We start from the raw sequence: 19821 nt of genomic DNA on the forward strand, positions 1-19821 counted from the left end.
AAATCACAATGTATGATTTATTTATTTATTTTTTTACAATTTGTGTGATACAGCTGCAAATAAGTATTTGAACACCTGTCTATCAGTTAGAACTCTGACCCTCAAAGACCTGTTAGTCCGCCTGTAAAAGTCCACCTCCACTCCATGTATTATCCTGAATCAGATGCACCCATGTGAGGTCTGTCCACCCCATACAATCAGTAAGACTCAAACATGTAATATGGCCAAGGCCAAAGAGCTGTTCAAAGACACCAGACAAAATTGTACAACTCCACACGGCTGGAAAGGGCTACGAAGAAATTGCCAAGCAGCTTGGTGAAAAAAGGTCCACTGTTGGAGCAATCATTAGAAAATGTAAGAAGCTAAACATAATGGTCAATCTCAGTTGGAGAGACTTAAAATGTGGATGGCTTTAAAAAAAAAAAATTAAAAAAGGTGTTGTGAGCTGTTAAACGTACAGTGAAGAAAATAAGTATTTGAACACCCTGCTATATTGCAAGTTCTCCCACTTAGAAATCATGAAGGGGTCTGAAATTTTCATCATAGGTGCAAGTCCACTGTGAGAGAGATAATCCAAAAAGAAAAATCCAGAAATCACAATGTATGATTTTTTTTTTAATGATTTATTTGTGTAATACAGCTGCAAATAAGTATTTGAACACCTGAGAAAACCAATGTTAATATTTGGTACAGTAGTAAAATTGAAGAAGCTAACATGTCACAACGTCATGTCAATCTCAATCGGAGTGGAGCCCCATGCAAGATATCACCTCGTGGGGTCTCAATGATCCTTAGAAAGGTGAGAATCAGCCCAGGACTACACGACAGGACTTGGTCAATGACCTGAAAAGAGCTGGGACCACCCTTTCCAACGTGACTGTTCGTAATACACTAAGACGTCATGGTTTGAAATCATGCATTGCCACGGAAGGTTCCCCTGCTTAAACCAGCACATGTCAAGGCCTGTCTTAAGTTTGCCAATGACCATTTTAGATGATACAGTGAAGTCATGGGAAAAGGTTTTGTGGTCAGATGAGACCAAAATGGAACTATAATTCCACTTACTGTGTTTGGAGGAAGACAAATGATGAGTTCCATCCCAAGAACACCATTCCTAATGTGAAGCATGGGGGTGGTAGCATCATGCTTTGGGGGTGTTTTTCTGCACATGGGACAGGACGACTGCACTTTATTAAGGAGAAGATGACCGCAGCCATATATTGTGAGATTTTGGGGAACAACCTGTTTCCCTGTCAGAGCATTGAAGATGGGTCGTGGCTGGATCTTTCAACATGACAGTGACTTGAAGCAGACAGCCAGGAAAACCAAGGAGTGGCTCCGTAAGAACCATATCAAGATTCTGGCATGGCCTAGCCAGTCTCCAGACCTAAACCCAATAGAAAATCTTTGGAGGGAGCTGAAACTCTGTGTTTCTCAGCGACAGCCTAGAAACCTGGAAGAGTGCGCCAAAATCCCTACTGCAGCGTATACAAACCTGGTGAACAACTACAGGAAACTTTTGACCTCTGTAAATGCAAACAAAGGCTACTGTACCAAATATTAACATTGGTTTTCTCAGGTGTTCAAATACTTATTTGCAGCTGCATCACACAAATAAATCGTTAAAAAAAGCATACATTGTGATTTCTGGATTTTTCTTTTTAGATCATCTTCCTGACAGTGGACATGCCCCTACAATGACAATTTCAGACCCCTTTATGATTTCTCAGTGGGAGAATTTGCAATATAGCAGAGTGTTCAAATACTTATTTTCTTCACTGTGTGTGTGTGTGTGTGTGTGTGTGTGTGTGTGGTGTGTGTGTGTGTGTGTGTGTGTGTGTGGTGTGTGTGTGTATATATATATATATATATTAAAAAAAAACTCCTTTATGCTTAGGGACAGCTGGAGTTAGGCACTTGTATTTAGAACACAAAAGATGTTTAGTCTTCTCTATGTATTGCAGATTTTTGATTTTTTTTTTTCTATGATTGGACCCGGAATGTATCTCCCACAATAGGTGGGGACTGATTGTACTCAATAGTTTGCTGTCTGTTTTGTATTCCATTGCATATTATGCTTATTGTTTGCTCGATTTCTAATGATATTGTCATTACATTACATTGTCAATTGCTGTGCTGTAAGTGATTTGAGGCTCTAATTTTATTTTGGGGTAAATATGATTTCTTCCAGCTTTGGTTCGTACGTTTGGCCCTTCTGACCAAGCTTAACCTCTTTCAAAATGCTGAGCTGGAATTTGAGCCTTTTGGTGACCTGGATCAACCAGACCTCTTTTATGAGTACTATCCCACTGTATATCCTGGGAGAAGAGGTAAACACACTCAAACCACCTTCACGGCCCACATAAAATCATGCGGCAGGCCAGATCTGGCCCCTGGGCCTTGACTTTGACACCTGTGCTGTAGAGTGTCATAAAACAAATGTAAGGTAATGTTCAAAATAGTTCAATGTGACTAACCAGACTGAGTCACATTTTCAATATATTTTTACATGTCAAACACGTTTTTGGCCAATTGTATACCCTTAAAAGTGTGTATATATGAATGGTGGCTCATGTTAATTTTCTGAGAATCTACTACACCAACTGGAAACTTGTTTGACATGGCAATAAAAAATACACTGAAAATGTGGAGGAATCTGGTTAGTCACATAGGACTGCTATTATTTTGAAAACTACTGTACATATCAAATACAGTGGGTACAGAACATATTGCGACCGCCTTCAAATTTTCATCCTTTGTTATATTGTAGCCATTTGCTAAAATCCTTCTATCCATTTTCTGAGTCGCTTACCCTCTCAAGGGTTGGGGGATTGTTGATGCCTATCTCAGCTCTCATTGGGTAGAAGGCGAGGTACACCCGTATTGTTTTCTACCCAATCGCAGGGTACATGGAGACAGACAACAGTTGCACTTACAATCACACCAAAGAGCAATTCAGAGTGTCCATTAGTGCATGTTTTTTGGGATGAAGGAGCAAACCGGAGTGCCCGAAGAAACTCCACATAGGTACAGGGAGAGCATGCAAACTCCATATTGGCAGGGCTGGTATTTGAACCCCAGTCCTCAGATTTGTGAGGCCAATGCTCTAGTCAGTTCCTCCACTAGGCCCCCTAATTTTTTTTTCCTCGGTAATGTATGCATACCACGCCCATATTGAATTGTTGCAATGTTTGTGTTTATTACCAACGAAAAACTTAAATATCATAGCCACAAGTATTCAGACCCTTTGCTGTTTACATGTAAGACTAAGGTTGTTCATTTTTGCTGATCATCCTTGAGATAGTTCTAGACTTTCCTTGGAATCCAGCTTGGTTTGATTATCCCGATTGGAATTGATTAGGATAGACACACTTTCTAAGTAAGACTTTACAGCTCACAGTGCATGCCATTACAAATAGGAATCATGAGGTCAAAAGAACTGCCTGAAAAGCACAGAGACAGAAATCTGGCAAGGAACAGATCTGGCAAAGGTTACACAAAAATTCACCTACATTCTTATGGTTCCCAAGAGCGAAGTGGCCTCCAGAATACTTAAAGTGAAGAAAATAAGTCTTTGAACACCCTGCTATATTGCAAGTATTGCAGGGATTTTGGCCCACTCCTCCACACAGATCCTCCCGAAATCAGACAGGTTTCTGGGCTGTCGCTGAGAAACATGGCGTTTCGGCTCCCTCCAAAGATTTTCTATTGGGTTTAGGTCTGGAGACTGTCTAGGCCATGCCAGAATCTTTGTATGTATTTTACGGAGCCACTCCTTGGTTTTCCTGGCTGTGTGCTTCAGGTCATTGTCATGTTGAAAGACCCAGCCATGACCCATCTTCAATGCTCCAACTGAGGGAAAGAGCTTGTTCCCCAAAATCTCACAATAGATGTCGTCCTGCCCCTTGTGCAGAAAAACACCCCCAAAGCATGATGCTACCACCCCCCAACCCGGGTCACAGTAGGGATAGTGTTCCTGGGATGGGACTCATCATTTGTCTTCCTCCAAACACGGTTAGTGGAATTATGACCAAATCATTCCATTTTGGTCTCATCTGACCACAAAACTTTCTTTCATGATTCCTCTGTATCATCCAGATGGTCATTGGCAAACTTAAGATGGGCCTTGACATGTGCTGGTTTAAGCAGGGGAACCTTCTGTGCCAAGCATGATTTCAAACCATGACGTCTTAGTGTCTTACCAACAGTCACCTTGGAAAGGGTGGTCCCAGCTCTTTTCAGGTGTACACACACACACACACTGAAGTCAATACACACGTAGAGGCTACAAAAATAAATTCACACGATTGTCTTAAAATGAATGTTAAATGCTTGAAAACTTCAATTCACCATAATGCATAGCTGTTTTGCGTTATCCTGTCAAGTAACTGTGCCTCGATGTCCCCTGCCGTTTCATTTGTTCTTCTTATTGTGGTCGTTGAAAGTGGGATATTTTCAACCTTTTTTTTACGGCAGCCTCTCTGAAAAGTTTGCTGCAAATGTATGGCGTCAGGTTGCTATCAAAGCATTTTATAAACAAGGCGTAATGGGCATATTAAAAAAAAGCGGGAGGGGACACACAATTAAAATGCACCCTCAGTTTTGCAATAGTACCTCTCAATTTTGAACTCTCATTATTTTGATAGCAACCTGATGCCACAGGTGTGGGGCTTGTGAATCACCTGTTGCGATCAGCCCGATAGGAATCTTGGTATTTTCTTTCAAATTCAGCTTTCTTTTTGTAAGCAGCCTGTAACCCCTCTTTTGTCTCATCATTATCTTGTTGACCCTTTCCAAAGAAACTATCCAGTGAACTGTTTCTGCTTCATTTTAAGAGGGTTAGCTTGGATTACCAATGCAAGAAAAAGACTAGCCAAAGATCAAGTGAGCCACTAGAAATTTAGAAAAGATATGACCGTCTGGAGTTAGGTCACAACAGCGTTTTATGTCACAGCAAATCTTCAAAATTCGACACGCTGCCGTGACCACACCTTGTGCCAATATTTTATTTTATTTTTTAACAAAATCTTGAGGCTTAATTGAAAAAAAAAATCTCTCACAATAAACAAGAGAATAAGCTCAGTCCAGCATTTGAGCTAACGTTACCACATAGGATCCCATGAGATACGTGTTGATCATGAATTAGAAGAGAAGACTGACGATGGATTATTTATTAACCCAGTGCACTGGATTATAAAGTGCACAGTCGTCTTTTGAGAAAATTGGCCTTATAGTCATGAAAATACGGTAACTGTTTCGTGCATGTGTACATTTGCTATGTAAAGTTTGATGCCCTGCCTGTGTTAAATAATATGGCGAATTGAAAAGCCTTTATTTGCCTGGGTCTGGAGATCCTACACACCAAGTCTGAAGTCAATTGGATGAAAACTTCCGACTTTTTTGTATATCTCTGGTTGATTAAAGTGCCTCCCAATTTTCATAGGTGAAACAGTGCGCAAGGGCCATCGTTTTTTTTTTTTTTTTAGATTTGTATAGGGAGAGCCATGTTTGAGTAATAAGATGAAACTATTTTAAAATGGATTTTTTTCATTACAGCCCATGTGTGTGCAAAGTTTGGTTTGATTCTGGATAGGTTTAGGTTAGGTTAATCAAAAATGATGTATTAGGCAATGGTTTTTGGTTTTGGGTTCGCCCCCCTTTTCTAGGATCCCCCCCACACACACACACGCACACACTTGCAAGCACTGAAAATTGTAAGCCAGGGGTGGTGTTTGAAAATTTAATTTAAATAATGTTAATAAATAAAAAATAAAATAAAATTTCAAAATTGTCAAGAGGGGCTGAAACAGTCCACCCCATCATGTCCCCATGCCCCCCAGTTTTAAAACCACTGGTTTAAGGAGAGAGAGGCTCCAGCACACCTGTGGCCCTCGTGAGGATAGGCAATATGCAAAGTGGATGGATGGTTGGATCATACCAATAAAGAAATATAATTCCTACAGTTACATGCTTAGGCCATCAAATATGTGATTGGAGATAGATGCGGGACCCTTGTGAGGATAAGTGGTATGCAAAAATGATAAATGGATGGATAATAATGGTAAAATAAAATCCCATAATTAAAATAGACCCTTGCAGTAGTCACTGCTCAAGCATTAGTTAGCATCACTGTTCCAATCATTTTGGAGGGCAAATATGTACGTGTGAAGGGTGGTGTGGTAACCAAAGATGGAGCAGCCAGGTGATCTTCATATTTGATGACTATGTCGAAGATCCCCTGATCAAAGTGTGTGTTAGCCTGAACTATTTTTTTTTTATAATGTGTGAAAAATGTTGAGACAGAAGGATGAACCATGGAGATTACTGATGGTGCTGTGCAGCCTTTAGAGAGAAAGATAGGATGGTTTAATCAGCAGCCATACATACATTAGCTCAATGCCATCTGTAGATTTTTGCCGACAGCGCTGTCTGTGCATTGTGTGTGGGTAGAGGTGGGTTGTTTTTACATCATGCACCTGTGTTTCCTCTTCCCTTTCTCCTGCAATATCCTCATCCCACCCTGTTTCTGATCTCTGCATCCTCAAATCTTCCCCTCTCCCCCTTCCCGACTTTTCCATTCTTCCCTCCCACAGGCTCCATGGTGCCATTCTCCATGCGGTTACTGCATGCTGAGCTTCCCCAGCACCTGACTAAGCCCCAGGAGGCTCTGGACCGCCTGCACAATCTCAAAACTGTCTGCCTCACAGTCAGTAACATGCACAAACAAACAAAGCTTCCAGATGAACATAAAGCTCTGCATATTATGGAGCACTTGCAGTAAAGACTGCACGCTCACAAAAAAAAACACATTACTCAGACAAATACTAAAGTCAACCTTTGTAAACAAGGAAATATGGTCAGATTTTAGAGTTAGTGAATATGCTGATTCCAATATAAACATAGAAATCCTACAGTGCTGTGCTAAGTAGTGAAACCGTTTCTTGAACAGATCATGGAGAACTTGGAGAAAGGCTTGGCTGAGGATGGCAGCATCATCACACTAACAGAGGAGAATCGGCAAGGTAAGTACACACATGCTCAGTCAAGCAGACTTAAGGCTGCAGACCTGGCCGCAAGCCCAGACTGCATCACACATTGAAGAAAAGTGAGGTCACGAGGCCCCACTGGGAAATTCACACACATACGCACTAACAAGCACTGAAGCACACCTGGTGTGGTACTGCAGCATACCTCAACAACACACACACACTGTCCACCTCACAAACACATCAATGTGTCCTCTTAAAAGTGTTTAGCACCTCACTGCTTTTGTACTCGTGCTGAATATCAAGATGCTTTCTCCAGTCCAGCCACCAGAGCAGATCAATACACATCAGTCGTATCCAAGCTACGAGCATCTGCACATGTGGTGGGGAACTAGACGGGGCAGTACAGACTGTAATCACCACTTTTTCACTAACACTACCCCTACGGAGACCTCTCATCCTTAAAAATTGCTCAACATAGCAATAAAATCTTTACAGGCTCCTGTCAGTGTGTTTTTCTGTTTAATCACAAGAAACGATTAAGTAAGCTTATTTTAAAACTATGAAAGACAAAATGTCACTTGCTAATTGGACCAAGACACTTGGTGGTAATTGGAAAAAAGGGCAGTGTGAATATATGTTGATATATATATATATATATACGTGTGTGTGTGTGTGTGTGTGTGTGTGTGCACCAGTGGTGCCAGTTTGTGTAATAGCTCTGCCCTCTGTCTCTCTCCTCACTGCCCACACAGACAGCCGACAGTCAAGTCAGTCACACAGGGCCATGCCTTCGCACATCAGACCCCTACTGAGTGATTAGCTCCCCTCCCCAACACACACTCACACACACACACAGGTATGCTGTGATGAATAATAATAGGCCTGTACAGAAGCTCCTCCGCGGGGGGTACTGTCTGAGGAAAAGTGCCGCAGTGTCTTCCCTATCGCCTTCCCTTAAAATAAACCTTGGTGTGGAGGAGTAAAGCAAGGCAAAGCATTAAAAAAAAACGTAGGATTAGCGGGAGTAATGTGTTATAGAGCAGAGACCCAAATGAACAAAACATCTGCCCTGTATCTTTTTTTCATTATTTTAGAATCTCTGAAGCTGTGGAAATCTCGTCTCAGTCGAGTCCTCTACTCCATGGCCAACTGTCTGCTGGTGATGAAGGTGCCTATGTTTAATGTTCATATACAAGTGTCCAGAGTCTGTCTGAATGTGTGGAGAAGGAGTTGCTGTATGCGTGTGTGTGCATATGAGCGCGGGCAAGAGAGAGAGAGAGAGAGAGAGATCTGATGTAAGGCGGGTGGAGGATTCACAGTGAAATCCCCCCAGACTGACCACTAATTGGATTCTTGGTCAGAGAGAGAGATGAAGGGAGAGAAGAATAGGGTGGCGATGCGTTTCAGAAAGTAAAGAGAGCCACAGTGCCATCTACTGTCAAGATAACATAGGTGAATCAAGCCTTGTTTTCATCATGTGGGTCATTCTCTGACTGGAGAGCAGTTCGGGTTATAGTCAGCCTTTTGCGCTACATTCAACATATTGTATATCAATGACCCGAAACTTGTCAATCCCATTCTCTGCCTGCATTGTCAACGACAGATGCCAATTCTGGAACTTTTCAACACCAGTCTAAGTGACAAATCCAAGCTATTTTTTGACACATTTGCCAGTTCTGACTGTCCATTTTATTTATTATCTGTTATATTGGGGTCAGTTTTGTCAAGGTTCCCCTGTACTTGCATTATGAAGCCAAAACAAATGCATTCATGAATGCTTGCAAAAATATGCAAACTATAGCCCAGAGTAGTATCACAGCCTAACTCGCACTCAATACACACACACCTTTTTGACCCCCCTCCCTGTCCTTACTCAGTAGTCTGCTCACAGTGTGTGCAGTGCGGAGGGAGGTGGGAGTTGGGTCACCTCACCCTGCTATTACTCCATGTTTGATTAATGCCCTCTCTCTCTTTCCCAGCACCTCTCTTTGGTCTGCCCTCCACCTGTCTCTGCATCCCACACCTTTAGCTCATTTGTCTCTAATTTCAGTGCCTTTTAGTTCTTTCCCAAACTTTTTCTTTTGTCTTCACACATCTCGCTTTCTTTTTCTGTAACAAGTGTCAAATGTTATTCATCTTTCGCTGCAGGACTATGTTCTGGCTGTTGAAATCTATCAGTCCATCATCCAGTATGAACCCCAGCAGAGAGCGCAGCTGCTCAGTGGCATAGGACGCATCTTTTTGCAGGTTGATACACCAACACACATTCATGCATTATATTACAGTATGCATAAAAAGTCCACAGGAAGATTTTGAAAGGCAAACATTGAGGGTGCTGTATTGGCCTTCTTCACAAATTAATATTTCTTATTTTTATTCCTTATGAGTTGTAGTTTCCCCTCTTAAATGTTTAATCGCATCAAACAAATCTAAATAGAAAAATATAACTCAGTTAAATTTAAAATGTTGTCTTTAAATGTTTTATAGAACTGAAAATCAAGCATTTTCTATCACTGACAATGAGTCTCTCACATCTCTGTGGAGATATTTCAGCACAGTCTTCCTTGGAGAATTGTTTGAATCCCCCAAAAGTTTTTTATTATTATTATTTTTACCATGAATGGCCTTTTTAAGGTCATGCTATTCCATTTCAGTTGGATTCAATACTGGACTAAGCCACTTCGAAATCTTTTTTTAAGGCCTTTCAGAAGTTGACTTGCTGGTGTGTTTTGGATCATTATCCTACTGCAGAACCTGACCGCATAACAATCTGATGGCTGAAAATTATCCTTCAGGATTTTTTGTTCAAGAGTAAAATTGATGGTTTCATCAATTCCAGCAAGTTGTCTAGGTCCTGTTGGAGTCAAGCATTTCAAAACCATCCTACTGCCACTATGTTTGACTGCTGGTATTATGTTCTTTTTCTGAAATGTTGTGCTACATTTACACCAGATGTACGGAGATGCACATCTTCCAATAAGATCTATTTTCATTCAAATTCAATATTCTAAAAGTCTTGAGAATCGTTCAGATATTCATTTGCAAAAGTGAGACAACCTTTAATGTTCTTTTTGGTCAGCGGTGTTTTTTGCCTTGGAACTCTGCTTTGAATACTATTTTTTTTACCCAGACCCTTCCTTATGGTTGTCATGAACGCTGACCTTAACTTAGGCAAGGGAGGCCTGCAGTTCTGTAGAAGTTGTCCCGAGTTTCTTTGCGGCCTCCTGGATGAGTCATTGCTCTTCTATTGTGGTAATCTTTGGAAGCCAGCCACTCCTGGGAAGGTTCACCAATGTTCCATCTTTTCTCCATGTGAGGATAATGGCTCTCCCTGTGGTGAGGTGGACTCCTAACCTTTTTAAATGGCTTTTGTAACCCTTTGAACACTCGTAAATGTCAATTACTGTACTTTTCAACTATTCTAAAATTTCTTCGGGTTGTTTAATTTTTTTTAAGCTTTTTAAAATATTTTCTCTATCTTTTTCTTTGTTTGTTCAAATGATTTCTTAATGGAACTTTTCTTGACATAATCGGACTTGGGTGTAATCAGTGAAATTAACAAATTGTAAATAATTACTGTTTCACACAGTATCAAGTACCCTTGAATATTTTTTTTCCTTTAATAAATAATAAGCATTTAAAAATAGCATTTTATGTTAACTTGTTTATTTGCCTGATAATTACATTTGTTCACTTGAGCAAAAACAATTAAATTGGGGAAAACTAAACCAAAAAAAACAAAATATCAAAATTTGGGAAAGAGTACAATTATTTCTCACGCCACTGTCTCTAAAGTTAAGTTCATGGGAAAATGCCAACAAAAACTTATTTGGACTAATCATGAAACGTATTGCATGGTGTCGTGTTTTTCCCGCTTTCATCAGATTGGAGACATTAAAACAGCTGAGATGTATTTCTCCAATGTGGAGGAAACATCCCAGATGACAGACAAAGAGCCGTGCCTCACAACTTGTGTCTTGATGAACAGGTATGTGTGTTTTTGTGGTTTGTATTTAGCATTTTTCAAAAGTGTGAGTACGTTTCATGATTTTTGAGATTGCAGTATGTATATCTTTCAGCTTATCCTGTTACCTCCTCAAAAGGACTTTGTTCCCATGTGCAATTTCTCACCGATTGAATATATATGTATATATTTGTTTTTCATTAATACATTTGAATGAATTACAAAGTTTTACTTTGTCTGTTAAACCCTCACATTGAATACCGCAAGCGCCTCTAAGCAATGGGCAGCTATTTACCTACAGATGAGCTTTGCAATTCTGGGCTTTCCAACTTTACTTGAACAGTTAGGGGAAGCAATGTTCAATTGCAGCAAGTCTCTACCACAGTGCAAAAAGCTAATTCCAAATATGACTCATTTACATGGAAACAGCTGATCTTGATCTTATTCATTAAGACTGGGATAAGTTCCAGCACTCCCACGACGCTTGTGAGGATAAGCGAGTCAGAAAATGGTTGGATGGATATAAAAAAATTAATTTAAAAAATCCAGTAAACATGGAATCTTTTCAAAAATGTCCACACAAAGATTCTGAAACGTTGGAGTGTGTGTGTATATATATGCCTAGCCTGGTGTGGCACCTAAAGCAGACAAACAGAAGTTCATGTGACATACAGTGCCTTGTGAAAATATTCGCCCCCCTTGAACTTTTCAACCTTTCGCCCGTTTCAGGCTTCAAACATAAAGATGTTTTATGTAGGACGAGGTGCTAATATCCCTCTTTATTTATGCATATTTCAGCTCTGATGAGGCTCTGTGAGATGGTCAAATAAGTGATGGCACCCTACGTGTTATCAAGAGGGCTTCCTTCCATCATCAAGTGTTTCGCTGATAGGCCCACGACACTCTCAAGAGGGTTCAGCAGTGAATCCCAACGTCGCAGGTTCACCCCCTAGGTGCCCACAATTCTCCTTAAGGCCCAATTTTCCTCTCCTCTTTATCCACAGCCCCTGGCTGGCCTTTTCCACCGCCTTGGAGAGATGTCTGACTGCCTGCCGATGGGCCTTCCCTCGGAGTCCCATCTCTCTAAGTTGCCTGGATGTTGAGGAGGCTATAAACCCTCTGCATCCAACTTCCACCAGGTGTACCTCTGTTCTCCAGCCTTGCTGTTGCACTTAAGCCGCAAGTTCTGCATACTTCAGCCGCTTCCGCTTATAGGCCTCCTCGACTGCCCCCTCCCAGGGCACTGTGCGCTCGATGACGTAGACAATGTTGAGAGAGGCAGACAAAAGCACTAAATCTGGTCATAGGGTGGGAGTTGCAATTTCAACTGGAAAGAAGAGCTTCTTGTCCAGGTCTGCCAGTAGTTTCCAGTTTCGTGCACTGCCCAGCTGTACGCTGTCTGGTGGCTTGTTGGTGTGGGCGGTTTGACTCTCCCCCTCCCGAACAAACAGACTTGGTTGCCAATTGGCTGACAGGGGTTGGAGGGTCTTCACCCTCATCCGCCAGTTCTCCAGAACACCAGCGAGACACTTCAGCACTTGGTTGTGCCGCCAGGTATAACGGTCTTGAGTAAGGCTGGGCTTGCAACCAACCTGGATGTGCTTCAGTGTTGCAGGACTGGGGCATAACAGGCACTTTGGATCTTTTTGCATACCATTGGTTTAGCTTCGTGGGAGAAGGCAAGACGCCATATACAGCTCTGATGGTAAAGCTTGCCCTGAATGCCTCCATCTCCCAAAGCTCTTTCCAGGTGATCTTGCTTGCCGCCACTCCTTCCCAGGCCAACCATTGCCCTTGCTTGGCCTGCGACACAGCTTGGGCACACCTTTGTGCTTCCTCTTCTCGACATACCTCCTGAACCACCAGCTTGCGCCACTCAGCAGTATTGGCCTTGCTCCATACTGGTCTACTGGCCCAAAGCCCAAGGCCACTCCTCTCCTTCACTCGGCCAACGATGTCCTTGTGTCTGAGTGCTGCATTTGAATACTTTCACAAGGCACTGTAACTGTACTAACAATAAAGATGGAGAATAGAAAGTAACCCACAATTGTTTTTGTTGTTGTTGTTGGAGGTGTTAGAGCTTAGTCACACAAGACCTGGGACAACCAGGAAGGCTGTGATTGTGTTGTTATATACGGAAACGCGAGGGCAGCATTTTGAGATGCATCCACTTTGGGACCCGGATTTGATCTCTGCTCCATGTGTACAAAAACAACAAAAGGGTCATTACAGTCAAACCTGTTTTTGTGTGGATAGGGCTTAAATATAGTTCAAGTTGGTTGGAAAGTCATTGTGCACTTACATTTGTATGGAAAGACAGTTCTGTAAAAAGTAGAATACCAATGTACCTCCTGTATTCTATTAACTCACTGTGGCCCATTTTTTTCCATATTCAGTATTGAAAAATTAGTGCTGAATGAAAGTGTGCAGTGCCCAGTAATTAGCCAGTTATTCATGGGAGATAGGGCCGCAAGTCACAAAAATTGTAAGCCCCCCTAAAATGTTATCCTTCAATGTACAATGGTACCTTGACCTATACGGTTAATTTTCATTTCATCATCAGTCTTCATAAGATTATCCTCACTAGAGTTGCTGGGATGCTGGAGCCTATCCCATCTAACACTGGATGAGAGGCGGTTTACACCCTGAACTGGTCGCAAGCTAATCGCAGGGTACATATAAACAAACAACCATGCAGAGTTAGATTTGCACCTACGCAATTTAGAGTTCTTAATTAACCTGCCAGGCTTGTTTTTAGGATGTGGGAGGAAACCAGAGTACCCAGAGAAACCTCAGTGAAGACACGGGGAGGACATGCAAACTTTACACGGGAGGCCGGATTTGAACCCGGTTCCTCAGAACTGAACCTGAAGCTCAGTAGTAATTCAAATTTTAGTTGGAACATAACAGGGGGAAAAAAATCAACCAGGTCAAAGCTCATTACTCTAAAAATTCATAAGTTGGGACAAGTCGGTAAAGGTACGACTGTAGTTCGTTGGCACCAAATCCACTATCTGGTGACATTGAGGGACCATTAAGACTTGAAATAGGTTTTGGGCGCCATGTTGTAGCATCTTAGCATGTTTCAGAGCAAAAAAAACAGCGAGGAGTTTTTCAGCAAAGAACGGGACTGTAGGGATGCATGATTATAGCCAATATATTATTTTCATTATCCATCCATCCATTTTCTGAGCCGCTTATCCTCACAAGGGTTGCGGGAGCGTAGGAGGCTATTTCAGCTAACTTCAGGGAGGAGGCGGGTTACACCCTGAACTGGTTGTGAGCCAATCCTGGGGCACATAGAATAAAAAGTCATTTGCACACACACTCAAACATACAGGGAAATTAGAGTCTCCAATTAATGCACATTTTTGGGTTGTGAGAAGAAACTGGAGTACCTGGGGAAAACACACATAAGCACAAGGATAACTCCACACAGACGGTACCGGGATTTGAACCCCGGTCCTCAGAACTGTGAAGCTAATGCTCTAACCAGTTGACTAACCATGCTGCCTTGTATTTGCCTTTGGACTCCTTGATCAGTCATGCTCATTCACAAACGTAAAAGAATTTGGGGGATATCTCTCGCAATTTACTTACTCCTGGGGGTTTTTTCCATCGTGGTCAGTTTATCCAAAAATTTTAAGTTCAGGCAGCCATTACAATGATGTTAATCGTGTCTTACCACGACACACCACCTCTCTGCCAACATGCTAACAGGGCTCCCTTCAAAATAAATAATTGTTCGAAAATTGATAAACATACACCATTCAAGTGTACCTAAAGCACTATTCGTTTTATGTTGATTTACAGGGCATTTGTCTACCTCAGTCAGAACAACTATGCTGAAGCACATGGATCCTTCATGGAAGTTTTAAAGATGGATCCAAAAAATCCAGTTGTAAGTCTTTCTGCATCTGCTGTGAAATCACAAGACACTTCAATTTTGATTCTTTCCAAAAATAGGAACAAACTCTGAGTATTTTTTCAAACGCCATTGTAGTTATTGTATTGTGTGCTTCATCTATACTCCTAAATAATATCTGTCTCAAGGCCAACAACAACGCAGCAGTGTGCTTGCTCTACCTGGGCCGTCTCAAGGAATCCCTGGGCAAGCTCGAAGGCCTGGTGCAGCAAGACCCAGCCCTCTACCTCCACGAGAGCGTTCTCTTCAACCTAACCACTATGTATGAACTGGAATCTTCCCGCAGCACCCAAAAGAAGCAGGCGCTCTTGGAGGCTGTTGCTTGCCGTGAAGGAGACAGCTTCAATACTCAGTGCCTCAAACTGGTTTGAAAAACTTGAGGATGGGTGAAACCGCACATGATCTACTGTACAAGCAACCCACCACCACCCTCCTAATGTGGGTCTTGAAGAAGAGAGAGATGACCGTTAAGTGCTTGGATTGGTTTTTCAAAGGCATTTTCAAAATATTGACGCCATTAGTTTTCTTCTACCAAAAATAAGAGGCTAAACGCCATCTGTAGACATTAAAGTTAAGGAATGCTTTGATAATTGGGAAATGCATAATGCACAATATTTGACATTTTGTTTTTGATTTTGGGTACACTATTATAAAGTACTTCTTAAAACCTTGACTATTCAAACAATTTTTTTCCTGATGACACATTTAGTTAAACTCTGGCAAATTAAGATTGATTGAAAATTTCAGAAATAGTATAATTAAAACACTTCCGTTCTTATTACATAAGGCCAGACATTAAAGACACACTTAAACTCCACTGTATGTTGACATTTTGACTGTTGAAGTTGTAGTGCAGAAGTGTCTTGGTATGTTCCTGTACTCAAGATCATAAAGTACAAAAATGTTATGTTGGCATATGTCAACGGGCTTTGATGCAAAGCCCACTGCCTCAAAGATGGTATTTAATTATATGAATACAGTGTTGGTCTACTTTTTGCAGCTGCTGTAACAGCATCCACTCTTGTGGGAAAGTTTTTAACAAGGTTTAGGAGTGAGTTTATTGGAATTTTTGGTCATTCTTCCAGGAGCGTATATGTGAGGACACACACTCAAGTTGGACGAGAAGGCCTGGCTCACTGTCAATTCAAAAACAACCCAAAGGTGTTCTATCAGATTGTGTCCAGGACAGTCAAGTACATCCATACCAAATTCTTTGATTCTTGTGTCCAGAGACATGTTGGAACAGGAAGGGGTAATACCCAAACTGTTTGACTGTCCCAACATCTCATTGTATGCTAAAGCATTCAGTTCCTTTCACTGGATCTCACGAGCTAATATGTTGTACAGTCCCAATTTTGTGGAAAATTTGGAGATGGTGGCTTTCTGTTGCAACTTGCATCATTACACAAATCAAGGTTCATAAAGATCCAGATGACAATTTGATCTCGATGAACATTACTGGCCTGTACAATCCTGACCTCAACCCTGTAGAACATTTGTGCGTATGTGTGTTTTTATTTTGTATACAGTTCCCTCCAAATGTAATGGAATGGCAAGGTCAATTCCTGTTTTTGTTGTATTTTGAAGGCATTTGTGTTTCAGATCAAAAGATGAATATGAGACAACAGTTTAAAATTCCAGCTTTTATTTCATGGTATCTAGTTCAAGATACTGTACGTTTAACAGCTCACAACAAAACACCTTTTTTTAAAAAAAATTTAAAGCCATCAACTTTTTAACTGACCTTAAGTATGGGAACAAACATTATTAAGAAAACAAAGTGACTCACATTCACTATTTCGTGGAATAACCCTTACTTCCAATAACTGCATCAAGGTGCCGACTCATTGACTTCACTGGATTGTTGCATTCTTAATCTGAAATGTTTTTACGGCCCTTTATGCACCCTCTTTCTTTCCACCTTACCCCCCAATATTCCTATTGGGTTAAGGCGCGGTTATTGACTTGGCCAGTGTAAGACCTTTGACTTTGTCCCCTGATGAAGTCCTTTGCTGGGGCAGTGTGTTTTGGGTCATTTTCTGGTTGCATGATGAAGGTTCCCCTGATTAGTTTGGATGCTTTATTTATTTATTTTTTTTTTGTGAATTGCCAGGAAAATTATTTTGTCCAGGTATACTTGTATGCAAAAAAAAAAAAAAAAGAATATCGATGGTAAGTTCTTTTATTTCAATAATTTGTTTCAAAAAATGAGATATATGCTATAATAGTTCACTACACACAATGTGAACATTTTCAAGCCTTTGTATGTTTGGATGATTGTGGCCGAAAGAGAAAAAAAATCAAAATCCATATTTAGCAAAATTGGAATATCATGAAAAAGTTTAACATTGTAAGTTCCCTGTGTCCCAGTCTTGTCAGCTAAATAACGCAAAACATCTGCAGTTTTTCTTCAGCCTTTAAATGGTCTCACTCTGGCTTGGTAGGCTTCAGAATAATGGGGAGAAAATGTCCATATATGTCTGAGTACATTACCAAAATGTTAAGAAAAAGGGAGAGACGTGGCCAGAAAAGTTACAAGGGATGACTGCAGCTTTGAGACAATTGTCAAGCATTGGTGATTCAGAAATCTGGAAGAACTTCACAAAGAGATAAGGACTGAGGTTGATTTCTCAAGAACCACCACATACAGACGTCTTTGACTTGGGCCACTGCTGTAGAATTCCATGTGTCAAGCCACTCAACAAAAAATATCAGAAGGGGTCTGAGGAAAAAGTACTGAAATGTTGGCCAGTGGTCCCTAGTCCTCTTTGCAGATGAAATTACATTTCGCATTTCATTTGGAAATCAAGGTCCCATAGTCTGGAAGAAAGCTGGACACGTACAGAAGTCTAGTGTGGAGTTTCCACAGTAAGAAAGAGTCTAGAGAACCATGTCATGACTGGATGTATGATATTATTGTCTGGTATCCAGTTCACAGTCTACACACAGCTCCCTGCTCTCAACGAGACAATTTTATTTTCCATCAGGATTTGGCACCTGCCCACAAAGCCAAAACTACCAATACCTGGTTTAATAGCCATGAAATAACTTGATTGATCAGCAAACTCACCTGACTTGACCCCACTGAAAATTGATGGCGTATTGTCAAGAACAGAACAGAAGAACAACAGAAACCTCGAAATGCAGAGGATATGAAGGCCATTATCAAAGCAACTTGGGCTACAATAAGTGTGCAAAAGGCTGACCACCTCCATGCCACACTGCTGTAATTAATGCAAAAGGAGGCCCAACAAATCACCGCAGGCATATTTAATACACTTTCCAGAAAGCCAACATTTCTGTTTAAGATCCTTTTTTTTGTTTTGTTTTGTTTTATGAAATACTGGATGTTTATTTTTTGTCTTTCTGCCATAATCATCAAATTAGGGACACACAAACACTTGAAATATTTCACTTTGTCTGGTGGAGTAATTTACAAGTTTTACATTTTTTTTAATTTATTGAAATAAATGGACTTTCCCTCAATGTTCAATTTTTTGGGCACATACCTATATGACTTCAAAGTTCATTCTGCTCCTTCCATCATGAGATTCCAGAAGCATTCACGCAAGTCCAACCCATGACGTTACAGTACCCCCTGCCCCCCAAACATGCTTCACAGATGAGCATGTGTGGTTTGGATCATAAGCAGTCTTTCTTTCACCATGCTTTGGCCTTTCCATCACTTTAGTAGAGGTTAATCATGGTCTCATCACTCCATAAAACTGTGAAAACTTCTGTGCTGCCGTACTTATTTGCAAAATCCAATCTTCTGATTTTTTTTTGCTGATCGTGTGGTATGACCTGTATATTTCCTCTCTCAAAGTCTTCTTTGAAGTTGATTGTTCAGGACTCAAATTCAAATTCATCCAGTCTTATCCATGTATTTATGGATCTTCCTTTATACACTAGTGCACAGTCACGTAACTTCATAAAAACACCTTTGGGATAAATGATCTTGTTGGCTAAGAGCCTGGCCTTCTTGCCCAACACTACTGTGTGACCTCACAAATGCTTTTCAGTAGAATTAAAGCTGTAAAATAGATTAAACTCCATTGATTAAGAAGGACATGTCACTTCAGATCATATGTCAGTCTAGCCAAGTGAGTGAATATCTTTGCAATAGTGTGCAATATAGTGATATACCACCAGTTGGTGTTTTCGGTGTTGGGTAACAAAATGGTTTCTGGGTGATTCTGCTGGGTTCTACTCAATTAGATTCTATCAAACCTGCAGGGTCACATGGTGAGACGAGCTGAGGTTGAACATAAACATGAAATTTTCCTCCAGCCATTATTTCATACAATTTGTGTGACAAGGGCATTATACTGAGACTTATTATGCTTAAAGTCCATTAGGCATGCACTGCATGGGTCCTTTTTAAAACTTCTCCAGTCAGAAAACACAGATAAAACTATACTGGATAAACTCTCTAATGCCACTCAAATTAAGTTTCTCTTGTTGAGGTCTATTAACTCATACAATATACATAAACTACTGTGATTTTATTGTAATTTCCTGCGTGTGCAAGTACTGGTATATACTGTACATTGTGAATATTGTGTGTGTGTGTATGAAAATACAATGGTTATTTTTCAAAAATAAATAATTGGCATAATTGTGTTCTTAAAAGCATTCAATATCACTGTTTTTGTATAGTAGTCATCATTATGAATGTTCTTAATAAAAGCAGTTACTTTAAACTGCATAAGGAAACTCTATACCCTACTTTCTTTGTCGAGAGTGACATTTTATTGTCATGAGGGGTGGGTGTCATGTTGCATGAATTTCTTATTATGCTGCTGGATTTATAGAACCTGGCAAACAAAACTACTGTGGTGTAAAGTTTCACTTACAAAAATCTTAAACATACTTGTTGCATAAATGCTTTGATTTCAAATCACACAAGTATTTAAATGTATAAAGAAAAACTATACTGTCAC

At 40.6% G+C, this 19821-nt stretch overlaps 1 protein-coding gene across 2 annotated transcripts in view; it reads left to right on the plus strand.

Annotated features, from left to right (window-relative positions):
- The window catches only part of trappc12 (trafficking protein particle complex subunit 12), a 42253-nt gene extending 22562 nt beyond the window's left edge, over window positions 1-19691 (plus strand). For both annotated transcript variants that reach the window (XM_061842804.1, XM_061842805.1), the window contains exons 5-12: window positions 2192-2330; window positions 6594-6706; window positions 6950-7022; window positions 8084-8157; window positions 9138-9236; window positions 10874-10977; window positions 14767-14854; window positions 15007-19691. In XM_061842804.1, the coding sequence (XP_061698788.1) occupies window positions 2192-2330; window positions 6594-6706; window positions 6950-7022; window positions 8084-8157; window positions 9138-9236; window positions 10874-10977; window positions 14767-14854; window positions 15007-15249 (933 nt within the window). In that variant the 3' untranslated portion in view covers window positions 15250-19691. The remainder of the gene's footprint in view (window positions 1-2191; window positions 2331-6593; window positions 6707-6949; window positions 7023-8083; window positions 8158-9137; window positions 9237-10873; window positions 10978-14766; window positions 14855-15006) is intronic.
- The last annotated feature ends 130 nt before the right edge of the window (window positions 19692-19821 follow it).

Source organism: Syngnathoides biaculeatus, chromosome 15, assembly GCF_019802595.1.
Source record: "Syngnathoides biaculeatus isolate LvHL_M chromosome 15, ASM1980259v1, whole genome shotgun sequence".
In the NCBI taxonomy this organism is placed as follows: domain Eukaryota; kingdom Metazoa; phylum Chordata; class Actinopteri; order Syngnathiformes; family Syngnathidae; genus Syngnathoides; species Syngnathoides biaculeatus.